Source organism: Gadus chalcogrammus, chromosome 9 (assembly GCF_026213295.1).
Source record: "Gadus chalcogrammus isolate NIFS_2021 chromosome 9, NIFS_Gcha_1.0, whole genome shotgun sequence".
Classification (NCBI taxonomy): Eukaryota; Metazoa; Chordata; class Actinopteri; order Gadiformes; family Gadidae; genus Gadus; species Gadus chalcogrammus.
The window spans coordinates 5,182,936-5,197,771 of record NC_079420.1 but is presented as its reverse complement, the minus strand read 5'-3'; the positions used below and the strand labels follow the sequence as shown (position 1 = coordinate 5,197,771).

Here is a 14,836-nt window from a genome sequence, read left to right as displayed (position 1 = left end):
GCCTATGGCCGGGTCAAGATGACCATCATACACGACCCGGCCAAAGCCCAAGCCCTCGCCCAGGAGCTTTCCGCCCTCCTGGACAAGGGTGCCATCGAGCCAGTAGATCCCCGGTTGCAACCCGGGGGGTTCTACTCGACTTATTTTCTGGTAGCAAAGAAAGACGGCGGACTGCGTCCTATCCTCGACTTGAGGGGCCTAAACAGGTTCCTGAAGATCCTGAGGTTCCACATGCTGAGCACCGCAGAGGTTCTGCGTACTGTTGCCAGGGGGGAGTGGTTTACATTAGTAGACCTGAAGGATGCCTACTTTCACGTTCCCATAGCACCGCACCACAGACAGTTTCTGCGGTTTGCTTTCCGGGGGCGTCGTTTTCAGTTCAGGGTGCTCCCGTTTGGCCTCCCCCTTTCCCCACGGGTGTTCACCAGGTGTGTGGCAGCAGCCCTCTCACCCCTACAGTCACGGGGCATGAAGATTCTGCCATATCTGGACGACTGGCTCATCTGTGCACCATCCCAGTCTCAGGTGGCCCTGGACACGACACTTCTTCTCTCCCATGTGGCCCGTCTGGGTCTCCGGGTGAATCTCATGAAGAGTTGCCTGGTGCCATCGCAGAGCATAGTCTTTCTCGGTGTGTCTCTCGACGCAGTCGCCATGAAGGCCTGTCCGTCGCCACAGCGGGTGGACGGCATCCTCCGCCTCCTTCTCCTGTTTCGGGAAGGCAGGCTGTTGCGCTATGTGGAGTTTTTGCGCCTCTTAGGGAAACTGTCGGCTGCCGCTACAGTGGTTCCTCTAGGACTGCTGTCGCTACGCCCCCTCCAGAGGTGGCTGTACAGCTTTCATCTGGATGTCAGGTGGCATCGGCACAGGGGACTCAAGGTGTCACGCTGCTGCCTACTTGCTCTGGCTCCGTGGAGGGAAAGATCGTTTCTTCTCCAGGGCATGCCCATGGGTTCCATTGCATCCCGTCGGGAAACCGTCACAACAGATGCCTCCCTCTCGGGGTGGGGTGCTGTGTGGCAGAACCGGACAGCTCAGGGGCTGTGGCCCGTTCAGTTCCGCTCAGAGCATATCAATGTTCTGGAGCTGCGGGCTGTGCACAGCGCACTGCAGTCATTTCTTCCCTTCCTGGGCGGCCGGCATGTGCTCGTGCGGTCGGACAATGTCTCGGCCGTCTCTCACATAAACCACCAGGGAGGCACCAGGTCTTCACGGCTGTTGCAGGCATCCCGGGACCTCCTGTTGTGGGCAGCACCACGCCTGGCCAGCCTGAGAGCAATGTATCTGCCTGGGGTACAGAATCAGGCTGCAGACTCACTCTCCCGTTGCAAGCCGCCGCCGGGGGAGTGGCGGCTTCATCCGGAGGTTATCCTCAACATCTGGGACGTCTTCGGCAGGGCAGAGGTGGATCTCTTTGCCACAAAGGAGTCGACCCATTGCCCCCTGTGGTTCTCCTGGACAGAGGAGAGCAGCCCTCTGGGTCAGGATGCTCTCGCCCACGATTGGCCAGAGGGTCCCCTCTATGCCTTTCCACCAATCCCTCTGATTTTTCCGACGCTACAGAGGGTCCTCCAGCAGGGTCACAGACTGCTGTTGGTAGCCCCCTTCTGGCCAGGGAGAACATGGTTTCCACTGCTGCGCAGGCTCTGCAGCAGTTCACCACAGCGCCTTCCCGACAGAAAGGATCTCCTGTCACAGTTACAGGGCAAGATCTGGCATCCCGACCCTCGTTGCCTACAGCTATGGGTCTGGCCGTTGCAGGGCCCAACCCGCTGCTGACGGAGTGCTCAGACGGTGTCTGCAATACCATACTGAACGCCAGGGCGCCTTCTACCCGGGCGCAGTATGAGAATAGGTGGCAGCTATTTACGGCATGGTGTTCAGACAGGGCTGAGGACCCTGTGCATTGTTCAGTTCCAATGATTTTGGAGTTCCTCCAGTCACTCCTGGATGGCGGCCGGGCCCCAGCTACTGAGGGTATACGTGGCAGCCATCTCCTCGAGACATGCTCGGGTAGACAATGACACAGTGGGGGGCCACAGATTGGTGTCCCTTTTTTTGAAGGGGGCGTTGCGGTTACGACCCCCACGAGCACAGCGTGCCCCAGCATGGGATCTGCACCTGGTGCTCAATGCCTTATGCTTGCCTCCTTTTGAACCCCTGGCTCAGGTGGAGCTGAAGTGGGTCTCCACTAAGACTGCCTTTCTCCTCGCCATCGCGTCAGCGAAGCGCGTCGGGGAGCTTCATGCTCTGTCCGTGAGTGACTCATGTCTGAGGTGGAACTCGGATGGCTCAGGGGTTACCCTGTGGCCGAATCCAGCTTTCCTCCCGAAGGTTCTGTCATCATCAAACCTCAACCGACCTGTCCGCCTGGCACAATTTGTCGCCTCGGAAGGGGAGGACAGGTTCAAACTGCTGTGTCCTGTGCGAGCTCTGAGAGCGTACGTAGCTGCGACCGCAGGCATTAGACGCTCGGACCAGCTCTTCCTCTGCTATGGTGGTCCTAGGAGGGGCTGTGCTCTCTCCAAGCAGCGGTTGTCTCATTGGGTTGTGGACGTCATCACCCATGCCTATAAAGGAGGTGGTCACCCCCTGCCATCCGGGGTCAGGTGCCACTCTACCAGGGCTGTCTCAACGTCATGGGCTGCCCTGCGGGGCGTGCCCCTGGAAGACATCTGTGATGCAGCATCATGGACATCACCATGTACCTTCTCCAGGTTCTACCGGGTGAACGTTGCCACTCCCCATCCGTTGGCCGTGGTCCTGTTGCCCGACTCTGCCGTTCCCTCTTAATGAGGTAGGTGTTGGAGTTCCTCGTGACCTTGTTGGTAGGAGCCATCCAGTGCTTGAAGCACCGCCTCTGGCGGTCAGTAAGGATGAAATAGAACGATAGTTACGTATGTAACTACGGTTCTATGAATCCTGGATGACCGCCAGAGCGCTCTGTCACTCAGAATCCTTGTGTACTCGCGAGAAGATTCTGCAGGAACAGATCCTCTGATGTCACCGGAAGATATAGGCTGTCCGGAGCTCATCAGGGGTCACAGGTGACTTTGTTGACATTAGGTACTCGAACTGCGCATGCGAGAGACGGATAAATCCAGTGCTTGAAGCACCGCCTCTGGCGGTCATCCAGGATTCATAGAACCGTAGTTACATACGTAACTATCGTTTGAGGTTGACAGGCATGACATATTTCTTGAATGGTTTGAAATGCACTGGGAGCGTCCTCAAAACTAAATGATATAGCAAGGCGCGTAGTCAGACAGAACAGACTTTGTCACTGAGCATTTCGCTCGTAAACATTAACCTTTAAAACATAACATTTCTAACGTATTGCAATCAAAGTATATTTCTTAAATCGTATCTACCGCACCTTTAAAGCGTAACAAAGCAAAGGCCTACCTTGATTGAGAAGATCAGCGCCGCCAGTCCGAGGCAAAAGGGGTTTGCGTGGAAGAAGCTGCAGATGGACCATACCACATAGTCTCTGGGATGCTCCACAGGGTTGACGATGGTCACAACAGTGTCTGGGTCCCTGGACCAACACAGAACAATGGAAGTGTCTTATATTGGAAAGTAAACTCAATTGTATTCTTGATGAATTGAAAGATGAATAAAGAATTCACAGCCCACAAATAGAATTTTCACAAAACATCTGTATAGACTTTTACATTTTAATTTAATAAGTATACGTTTTTGACCACATATCTACAGGGATAACTGCAATCAACATTAGATGGTTGGGAAAAAAACAAAACATATATATAAATACATTAAAAACGATGATATACCTGTTATATTGCATTTCTTGCAGTTGCGGGGCTGATGGCCGTGCTGTCAGTATCTCCTCTTTATGAAGTAAAGTAGGCCAGCGCAAGAAGCAGTGTGCTTTTATCATGTCCTTTTGGAGAAGAAAAACACCCACCCATGTCCACGTCACGCATCATAAAACCCAAAAGAATTAAGTGCAATAGATTGGTCATTCCTGGCTTTCAAACTGTTCTTGTTGTGGTTTTGCACCAATATTTATTTCCCTACATTTTATAAAATAAACAGAAAAAAAGCATATCCATTATTGAAGCATAGAAGTATGAACTTTTAGGTTTAATGTTAGTAATGGATTCAGTAATCATGAAATAATGTCATTTTGGTTTGATAAGTTTGTTTGATTACCGTAAATAACATTGACTAAAAGTTATTGCGACTTTGGCTGTACAATTGAATCTCCTTGTTGGTCTGCCGTTCTGACTTATTTTTTAGCCCAGATAAAATCGAAAGAAACCTAACCAAAAACCACAAAGCTACAAAAACTGACGTCCCTTCTACTTCCCTTCAAACGGTTTATTGTAACTTTCCATCCACAGTACAAGTTATACCAACCATTAGAGAGAAGAACATGAGAATTGTCTCAATTATGTTTGTTTGCAATCATATATTTTCAAAGCGGTTATCAGCTATTTTGGCTCACCCCACTTTCTCATAAAATAGTGTTGTGATTGAGCCTCATAGTTCTCCTTCATTGTGATCTATAGCAATAGCCAGCAGTCAAAGGAACGCATGAGACCAAAGCAAAACGCACCCAGACTAGCATAAGCCCCTCATCAGCTCTTCAAAATGTAGAGCTACAGTAAAAGGCACTGCTTTAATGTCAGATTTTCCTTGCACAGAGCAAAATAATGTAAAACAAACAGGCAATAATAAGGGCATACAAGTAGAAAATTATTACAAAATATTCTTCGATTTTTCTTTGACAGTTTTGATCAGGTTTCAAGAGCTTAACCCCATCATATAGACTAATCAATTCATTTTAGTACAGGTTTAACAATGCATCCAGTGTATAAACCAAGCAATTGAAATACATAGTAGCAAATGTATTATACATAGTATTTGGCTAAGTGATACAATTGTGTTTAGACATTTTAAATATATAACTTTAGACTGATATCTCTGTTGTAATACATGAAGACTGGCTGCTTACCAGGGATTGGATATAGTTTGACTGCACAAAATGCAGAAAGTCTTCATATAATCATTGTTTTTTATTTGGAATATCTGTTAAGAAGCTATTCCTTTTCATTGAAATGCTAGAATAGAATTGATATTAAGCCCAGATTGGTTACATTATTATTAGTACAAGATATATATTTTTAAACTGGTGGAAATCAGTTACTGCGGAAGCCATCTTGGGCGTGCTACCTGGTCAAGATATATGACCTCACATTTTTGCGGAGGCATTAATGGCTGTAGGACGGGTGTAGACGTGCACATTGGAGTTCTGGAAGAACAAGACCAAGGAACAAAATGTCATGGACAAAAGAAAAAAAACATATAGATATATGCAGTATATATATATAAAAATTAATTAATAAAAATACTGCCTACCTTCTGAGCCTCGGCATTGTGCTTGGTGAGCAGGCTCTGGACCTGCTTTCCGTAGTCGGGATGGATAGCCATCAGGTGCTGTACCTGTTCAGGGGAAGATGGGACCCAACTCACTAGTGTTCTTGATCAATTGCTCCATGTGGGTAGGCATGGCACTAAAATATTTGTGGGCTGATGGAGATGCACCCCATTGATTGATCGTTTTAGCATTGCAAGAAATGGGACTGCAAGGTGAACCTTGGGGTTGAAATCTGTCCTGAAACAGGAAGGTGAAGTGGGACTAAAGTATGTGTGGCCCCACCATGCGTTCCTGGATGAAGACCTGGGCTCCCTTGAGGGCTCCGGCCAGGTTCTGACAAAGTCTCCGTCGCTCCTCCTCACTCAGAACCTCGCTGTAGAAGGTCCCCGCCTGCCACACCCAAGCACACAGCACTTAGGTACCTCACGCACACACAAGTATCACACAACCACACACACACGATGAATATCACACACACACACACACACACAGGGTGTATCACACACACACACACACACACACACACACACACACACACACACACACACACACACACACACACACACACACACACACACACACACACACACACACACACACACACACACACACACACACACACACACACACACACACCTGCGTGTAATTGTCATCGTTGGCGCTGTTGTAGCGTGTTACGTCTGGGGACACCTTGAACTTTGACTCCAGGAAGCAAGGCTGGCAGTCAGGGGCACTGAAGCTGTTGGGGAAGTAGTTTGGAGCTCCGCCTTGAAAACACATCGGTCAGATTAAAAAGGGCACTCCAAATATTTGTTATGTGTTCAATCTACAGTTTTTAAACAATTTGGGGCAACCCTCCATTATCATCTGTAAATAGATGCTGTTTATTCTCCGTGCCACCAATGACACGTTTACATCACTTTGCCATGTCTTCATTGAGGGTTTTGACTGCAAGCTGTTTTTGGCGACAAACACAAAAAAACACAAGACCACTGTGGATGTAGGGCACTGCTTGCTACACCAAATTAACGAGGCAACAGGGTTCATTAGGCCAACCATGTAGCAAAGAGATGCAAAACATGTCACTGGTGGCATCTTGTCACACAACTCTTTCCCGTTACCCAAAAGGGAGTCTCAATATATTAAATCGTTGGAGGGCCCCTTTAAGAAAGTATAATAGCCCTGTGAGCCAAATGGAGCCCTTTAAATATCCAATGGGCATTCGGGTACAGGTCTACTGTGTAGTAGACCTGCTCAACAATTTAGCATTTATTAAACATAAGTATTCATCATTTCATTTTCATTGGCCCCTTCACCACCGACGCTAAAATAGACAAGGCATAATAATAATGAATAATAATAATAATAATAATAATACGCAGTCCCACCCTGGTTATCGGACATGCACATGGGGCCGTCCCTTTGGTAGTTGGACACGCGGGTCTTGTAGGGACAGTTGACGGGGATCTGAAGGTAGTTGGCCCCCAGGCGGTGCCGGTGGGTGTCCGGGTACGAGAACAGGCGGCCCTAGGGACACAGGCCGGGGGACAGGTCATGTCACGCGTTGGCACAATAAATGACCATTTCTACTCAGTCATCTCCCAGATGCCTTTTATCCGGACCCCCCTGTGGAACACAGGTTACGGCTGGACACTAAGGTAGGACACTTGGAGGTTAGGCTGTGGACATTGGGGATTGAACCCAGTGGCTTTCGGCGGGGAGTCGAACCCCCCCCCCTGCCAACGTTGTGCGTGACTTATGCGTGTGTGAGACATCCGGGTGGTTTACCTGCAGCATCTTGTCCGGGCTGGGCTCCACCCCTGGGGGCATGTTGCTGGGGTCAAAGGCCAGCTGCTCCACCTCGGCAAAGTAGTTGGTGGGGTTCCTGTTCAGCACCAGTTTGCCCACCGGGATCAGTGGGTATTCTTTATGGGACCACACCTGTGGGAGGCAGACAGATTGGGAAGTGACCTCCTCCTCCTCAACAACAAAGGGGTTCCCCAACCCTTTTATTTTTTTGAAATGGTGACACACACACACACACACACACACACACACACACACACACACACACACACACACACACACACACACACACACACACACACACACACACACACACACACACACACACACACACACACACGTTGGGAAACCCTACTTTAACGTCGTCCTTGATGACGGATGATGTTTGGTGACGATCAGTTAAAAACATTCCTGAATATAGAAACAACCTTTTACCTTGGTCAGATCGAAGGGGTTGAACCTGAACTTCTCGGCCTGCTCAAAGGTCATGACCTGGATGAAGAAGCTCCAGGAAGGGAAGTTTCCGTTGGCGATGGCGTTGAAGAGGTCTCCGATGGCGTAGTCGGGGTTGGAGGCGGCCAGCCGGTCGGCCTCTTCCACGGTCAAGTTCTTGATTCCCTGGTCCGTCTGGATGGACAGTGAGGAGACTTTAGACACGCAGCCCATCCTGTTGCACATACAGTGAACCATACCACCGTTGTCGTTTTCTGCCGAAATGTTTTTTTTATTTAAAAAAAATTGCAGACCTCATTTTAAATGTGTACTTCTTATAGCCATCCTCTACTTCTGCTTTGACACCCACCTGGGATGAATAAAGTTAATTTTAAGATTTTTCTCTTTTTTTAATTCAGTGATTGCTTTGCTATCCTGACCACATCTTTACCCTAAAGCCCCTGTGGTTCAAAATGCAAAAGCTAGACCGAAAACTAAAAGGTGACTACATATTGAAACGCCCACAGAAAAGGATTCGCAAGCCTCTTGCGAAACCTTCTCTGTGAGAGTTTCAAGATGTTTCAAGAAATGACAATACGCTTAGCGTATCGTCATTTCAAATGTCTTTCCAGCTAAAAAATTATAACAATATCAATTTTCTCCGATTCAAGGACGCTTTACATGTATGCACACTGAGTAAAAGGTTAGTACAAAATAAATTAAGTGAATCAATATTAAATGCAGTAAGTCAATTGGTGAGGCCAGCGTGTGGCAGGTTGGTCTTGAGTAAGCTTGGGCGGCAGGGTATTTTGAAATACAGACGGTATGATTCAACACGGTTCAAAATACAGACGTTGCTCTATCCATTCAACGTTTTTCCAACATCTTATGAATTCATTTTTATTAAAGTAGGAGGATGAATAATTAAGGAATCCAAAGAAAGTCATTTGCATGTTTTGGAGACTGAAATAGGATCGTTCTAAAGTCTGGCATGGGTAGGTGGGGATCTTCCCCCTTTTTTTACAATGAAAAGTGACATTTATAGCAGCATAGCTCTCCTGTGGTGGTCTCTACAAATAATCCAACAACTCAAGAGCAAATTATTTAGTTTGAAGATGGTGGATATTCAACAGGTATTCATGCTGTGAAATAGGCTACAGCGATGTGATGCAGGGAACAAAAGATGTGGTCACCGGTACGAGTCACATGTTTCTATCAGAGTAAAGCGGGTCAGGGATCAGCACTCCTCTTTACAAAGCCATCATTTGGTTAATGCTTCTACACAACAGCAATATTACAAAGTACCCAGCAGCCCTAAACAAAAGCCTGAACAACAGCTCATCTTTTACGTTGTTTTCTTTTACCCCGGTGAAATGGCAGGGAATGAGGAAAGTATGAGCAAATGGATACCGTAGCAAGTATCGACTCGTTTGTGTGTGTGTTGAGGTTGCCAGAGCCGCAGAGGTGGGCTGAGAGAGGATTCAGGATTTAAAGTTAAACTTTGCCGCAGCTAGTTGCAGGTTGCATGCCACAAGCCAAACGCAACTTGACAGTAACATGAAGCAATCCCCCAAAAAAATCGGAATCATCTAACACGATCAAATAGTTCGCTTCCGGAAAAATTGCTTGCTAGTTTTCTCGGTAGATCAAATCAAGTGGTAAGTGGTAAAATCTGACTCATCTAACACGATCAAATAGTTTGCTCCCAAAAAAATTACTTGCTAGTTTTCTCGGTCAAATCAAGTGTCATTGCAACAACCTTTGCATCTAATTTCGTATAACTTTTCCCTCAATAGAAAAATTCAGAAGTGTTTTGTGGATTTCTTTAACGACGCTGGCAGGCTTCTTTATATCATAATGGTTGTCCCGGAGAAAAGAAAGCCATCAGTGTGTACCTGATTATTGATAAGCTTGAGGGAAAAGTTTGGCAAGTGAAGGTAATGATCCATAGATCATGTCACACTCTATTCAAAATCCAATGCTATTCTTGATCCAATGAGCCTTTGGTGAGCCCGTTCTCCATTTGATTCAAGGAAAATAAATGAATTAAGCTCTTTGGTGCCACCTTGTGCCATCAGTGTTAAAACTATAGCTTGATTTATTATGGATATATCATGTCAGAATGTGTGATGATCATCTGACACGATAAAAGAGTTTTCATTGGCTGTTGGCACCAAACTCTGGGTGCTCTCATCTTCTTTAAAAGTCGCAAAAATGTTAGGTTCAGCGGCTTTAAAGATAAAGAGCACCGACAACAGCGCTACGACTCTGACCTTGAAGTGGAACTTGCAATAGACGGGATGGCCCTCGGCGTTGAGCAGCTTGAAGGTGTGCGAGCCGTAGCCGTTCATGTGGCGGTGGCCGTCCGGCAGGCCACGGTCGCTGAACAGGAAGGACACCTTCGGAAGAACAGCCAATGAGAAAGAGTTTGCATGCAGGGAACCACTTAGCAATTTAGCATCAATAAAATAAAAATAAAAGAGAAATAGGCCTTTGGGGGAACTGAAAATGTTAGTTTGTACGCGAATACTTTCTGAGCCTTCACATGATCGCCCAAAACACGCCCAATTTCTTGTGCTATTTTATAGTTTTGGTGGGTTTAAGTTGAGGTTTAGGTTCTAAAGGGCCATTTGTGTCCAACATTATTATAAATGTGATTGTGTTTTTAGCATTGCAGATAAGAAAAAAAACAACAATACTCACTAATTGATTTCTCCCTTAACATCCAAAGTAACTCACTGCGAGACAGTCATCAGCTATATGACTAAATTATGCCTAACCCTTTTTTTTCTTTTTTTTATACATTAATTTAAACAAAAAATAAATAAATATAAAGAGAAAAGTCGATTCTCGCTTTAAATTAAATCCTGTTACATTTGTTAGTTTTAATCCGACTGTACATTACTTTGAAAGGATGAACCTCAGTTTCGTGATTAAGTCCTCACTTGACCTCACTCCCAGAGTGAGGACTCCCAGTTTTTTTTCACCACTTGGATGCTGACGGCGTTTCCCGCCAATTATTTTTTCCTTTGGCGGCCCTCAGTCAAATTTTGGGTTCCTAAATTGGCCCTCAGCTGTCAAAACTTTGAGAACCCCTGGTACAACAATAGTGAATGGTATCCAAGCCTGAGCAAGTTGAAGGACACAGGCGCTCGTAATGTTTGCGCAACCATCGTTGTGGTGGGGAGAAGCAGAGCTCAGGGGACGGAGATGTGGATCCACCTCAGGGCCTCACCTGATGCAGCGCCTCAGGCCGGAGGCTCCAGAAGTCCCACACCATGTCGGGGTCTTTCATGTGGGTCTGCGGGTTACGCTTCTGGGAGTGGATAAACGACGGGAACTACAGAGAAAGACAGAGCGTTACATCAGAGAGCTGCAGTTCAGCACAAAGACCTAAAGGGAGTAATCCCTGATCCATGCTTTTGTTTGTATTCCAGGTCCATCGGTAGCCTGGTTCTACCAGACTCTCGTACTTCACTTCATTGTTGTGACGTATGTCATGCGCCGGGAATCACGCGCAGGTTGTACACAAACCAAACACCTTGCACGAAAATGTCCGTCAACGACAGCTGCAGGTTTTGTTCGTCGAATTTAATTTATCAGGGAAAAATTGCACATTGTAAATCAACTACCGACCTACAACAACAACTCAAACTGGCGTGACTGCGACTTCATCGTCATTGTTCTCAGACACGCCCTCTGTTCGCTGATTGGTGGCCGCTGTGGCGGCACAAGAAAACCAAATTACATACAGCAGGTCCAGACCTAGTACTGAAGGGAAATTCAGTACTAGGGAGCCTGCGGAGCCAGGCTAGTCCATCGTACATTGGATGTAGTTTTTGCCAAATTAGAGGACGTGTGGTCGTTGGATAACATCGTCTTTGGCGCCACCTGCAGCATAAACAAAGGTAATGCGCTCCAGGACTAACCAAGAGGGCGTCTCTTATGAAGAAGATGGGGGTGTTGTTTCCCGTCAGGTCCCAGTTGCCCTCCTCGGTGTAGAACTTCACCGCAAACCCCCTGGGATCACGCACCGTATCGGCAGAGCCAGACTCCCCGGCTGGGGTTTGCATAAACAAAAAGGGTCTGTGTTAGGGAACCGACAAGACAATTTCCTGGAAGATTTCAGATAGGAAATGTTCCAGCTGATGCCAGTACAGATATCTTTAAATAAATTCATCAACATTTCTGAATATCCGAAGGGTCGTTTAGCATATGTATAAAAACGACATGGGAAAACAGGTTATTTTGTTTACAAATAGCAAAGTTAATAAATATTATAAAACCATTAACTAGTGGTGAATATCGGTGATGATAGACCCTCCTACCACGAAAACATTTATCCATCTTTTATTTTTTTGGTTAAAAATGTAATAAAAATGTATTTCCCCTCCTACCAACCCAAATGGGAGTGTCCCTCTGTAGTAGAAAGATAAAGCTGTCCCCAATGTGTCTTACCCACGGTGGAGAAGCGAATAGCAATCGGTGTCTTTTTGCCAACGTGCTCAAACAACTTGGCTTTGCAGTAGCGTGTGATGTCATGGGTCACCTCCAAGTAACCAAACGCCCCTGTGGAGTGGAAAAAAACAAGATTTAAAGCAACCAAACACTTGGTCTACCGTCTGGTCCAATGTTTCTAATAGGAAACTCATCTGAGCATGGGAAGTTTGGTTATGAAGCAAACCTTTAACTTCAGAGAATGACACCAAAGAGGAAGCTATTCAACTAAGGAAGGAGCACCAATCTAGATATACAGTTTATTGAACCCCGTGTTAAACCTTGCTACCTGAATTTTTGTTTAATAATTTATCATCCCTGCTATTTGTGTTTTATTTTTTACTACATAGATGACCCTTGCCTAGTCATAATAACTAATGTTATACTGCACATCATTCAACGCCAAACACTCGTTTTGTCAGGTCTCAGATTAGCAAATTGTTGTTTGTATGTTTGCAATCCCATATGCCAAAAAACGTTGACAAACTTTGACCTCGTCACTGGCACTGCTCCCCATGAACAAACAAGGTGAGTTGACTCTAAACAGAATTTGCAAAGGGGAAGACAATTCCGAGAAAACATGTGATACAAACACAACGGGTTGTGTTACATGACCTGTTTTCTGCAACAGTCAATTTAGTAAAGAGAACACAGCCATGCTCAATACTCCAAATATATAAACATAAAATCCAAATCCTAAACCTCACTGGACTATCATCTGTCCGAAGGAGACAAGCGTTGAATTATTTACATACTTTGATTCAGTGTGCCCTCATTGTCTCTTTTCACCTTGACTAACGGTGAAGTTGAGTCTGAGTCACTGCCTCACCGCTAGTCACGGTGAGGCAGTGACTCAGCAATTATAGCCCTTATCTGATATGGGTATCACAGTCACCAGCCATGATCGGGGACTGACCCAGATGTCCACCAATGAGATGCAGTCGTCCATGTATTTTCTTTCAATATGAGAATTAGGGAAGACCCCACCCACCAGCCCCCTTGGCGTGCACCACCCTCTCGGGGATCCGCTCCCGATCGAAGTGGGCCATCTCGTCGGTGAAGACCACATCCTGGACCAGCATGGGGCCCCTCAGCCCGGCCGTCATTGAGTTGAGCTTGTCCCCGACTGGCGCCCCGCCCCCCGTAGTCAGGCAGTCCGCACGCTGCAAACGGACGGGTTTATAAAAACACATTTCGTTACTCAAGACACAAGGCCGCTGTGGAGCCCAAAAGTTCATGCAGGTTCTGAAAACAAGGATCCTGCTTAATGATAACGAGTCACTGAAAGTCTACACACACACACACACACACACACACACACACACACACACACACTTGTTTGTGGGTTATGTTTGTGTGAAGCATTGTTGATCAACAATGTTTTGCATATTTCGGTTTGAATCTATTGATTTAGTCTCATATGCTCAAGCCTGCAACGACTAAGGATACAATGACCGCAAGTGGCCCTTCACTCCGTAATATTTGAGCTTTGAACGTTCCTTCATGAACAGTGTTGTGCAAGAACGTCAATGGTTAGTTTAAAGCATTGCTGATAATGGACTTGGGATTGTTGTTTAGTTATGAGATTACTGCTTATGTAATCACAACTGGAACAGCATGCATTTGAACAATTACTTAATCTCCACTTCTGCATAGAATAACTGAAAAAAAGAGTCATGCATTTAACTATTTACACTACTATTCTACATGAAGTGGTAAATATGCCTTATGCAGTCATAGATTTCGTAACTGTTCGTTAGCTTACGTTTTAACCATGACATATTCTATTACATGTTTACAATGCACTTCAGCAATATACACTAGGGTTGATCCGGGTCATGCTTTAGGACCTTATCCGACCTCTCACCCATTTCTACCCCCGATATCATCTTTAGCTGCACAGCAGAGACGCTTTGATAGCCACAGAACACACACGAACCTGCGACCCTCTGCTCTCCTTCCATAGCTTCATCTGGTCCGTAGATTTATCCCGATTCCCAGCCATCTTGGCAGGTTTAAACGGTGCTTGCAGAATCGATAGCGAGACGAGGAAAGCAACAACAGCTTCTTGTTGTTAAAGGCATAGGGCGCTGGACGTCGTCTTCCTGGCTTTATAAAGTCCAGCCCCGCCCACTCCCACTCCTATTGGCTGTCGGGGGATTGCTACGGTCTCAAAATCAGACTTTAGTTTTATTATTAAACTGAAATCTGATAGACCCGCTGGAATTCTTGGTGAAAAGGGCGTTCAACTTTCCTTCGCTGGATATTTGTTAATCTTTGACCAATCTTATGGCTTGATTCGAGAAAGAAAAGAAAAGTTGCCGCTACATTTGTATTACGGTATTTTATATGCTTTCCCAAAACAATAGACAACAGCATCCTTGCAGACAAAGAAGCAAATGCAAATCACTAGAACCGGGTACAACTTCCTTGCACCGATTATTAAATCATACTAGCCTACCACATGAGGTAGCCTATGGCCTAATAAACCATGATAACTTGCCAATTAGATCGCCCCGATCTACGTAGCCTACCTCACAACAAAACTTTTCTTTCTTTTAACCGTCAATAGGCCTATTATTCCTAAAACTGTATTTGAACAGGTATTTTTCAGAACGGTTTTTAAAAAGGACGGATCCTTTAGGGTCAGTAATATGACGACTATGTCTGTCGTATAAAAATAGGGTAAAACCAATT

The 14,836-nt window shown here is 46.0% G+C and overlaps 1 protein-coding gene across 3 annotated transcripts in view; it reads right to left on the bottom strand.

The window, feature by feature from the left end:
• cat (catalase) overlaps positions 1-14,259 on the bottom strand; it is a 39,202-nt gene extending 24,943 nt beyond the window's left edge. Inside the window, exons 1-13 of one of the 3 annotated variants that reach the window (XM_056598156.1) lie at positions 14,079-14,254; positions 13,131-13,302; positions 12,101-12,211; positions 11,572-11,702; positions 10,878-10,982; positions 9,916-10,041; positions 7,646-7,837; positions 7,193-7,345; positions 6,793-6,931; positions 6,041-6,171; positions 5,687-5,794; positions 5,386-5,469; positions 4,238-5,278 (exon numbers count right to left, since the gene is read on the bottom strand). In XM_056598156.1, the coding sequence (XP_056454131.1) occupies positions 5,219-5,278; positions 5,386-5,469; positions 5,687-5,794; positions 6,041-6,171; positions 6,793-6,931; positions 7,193-7,345; positions 7,646-7,837; positions 9,916-10,041; positions 10,878-10,982; positions 11,572-11,702; positions 12,101-12,211; positions 13,131-13,302; positions 14,079-14,144 (1,578 nt within the window). In that variant the 5' untranslated portion in view covers positions 14,145-14,254 and the 3' untranslated portion in view covers positions 4,238-5,218. Of the gene's footprint in view, positions 1-4,237; positions 5,279-5,385; positions 5,470-5,686; positions 5,795-6,040; positions 6,172-6,792; positions 6,932-7,192; positions 7,346-7,645; positions 7,838-9,915; positions 10,042-10,877; positions 10,983-11,571; positions 11,703-12,100; positions 12,212-13,130; positions 13,303-14,078 lie in introns of those variants that run through there. The other 2 variants (XM_056598157.1, XM_056598158.1) reach the window with 2 other exon arrangements.
• Positions 14,260-14,836: the final 577 nt, after the last annotated feature.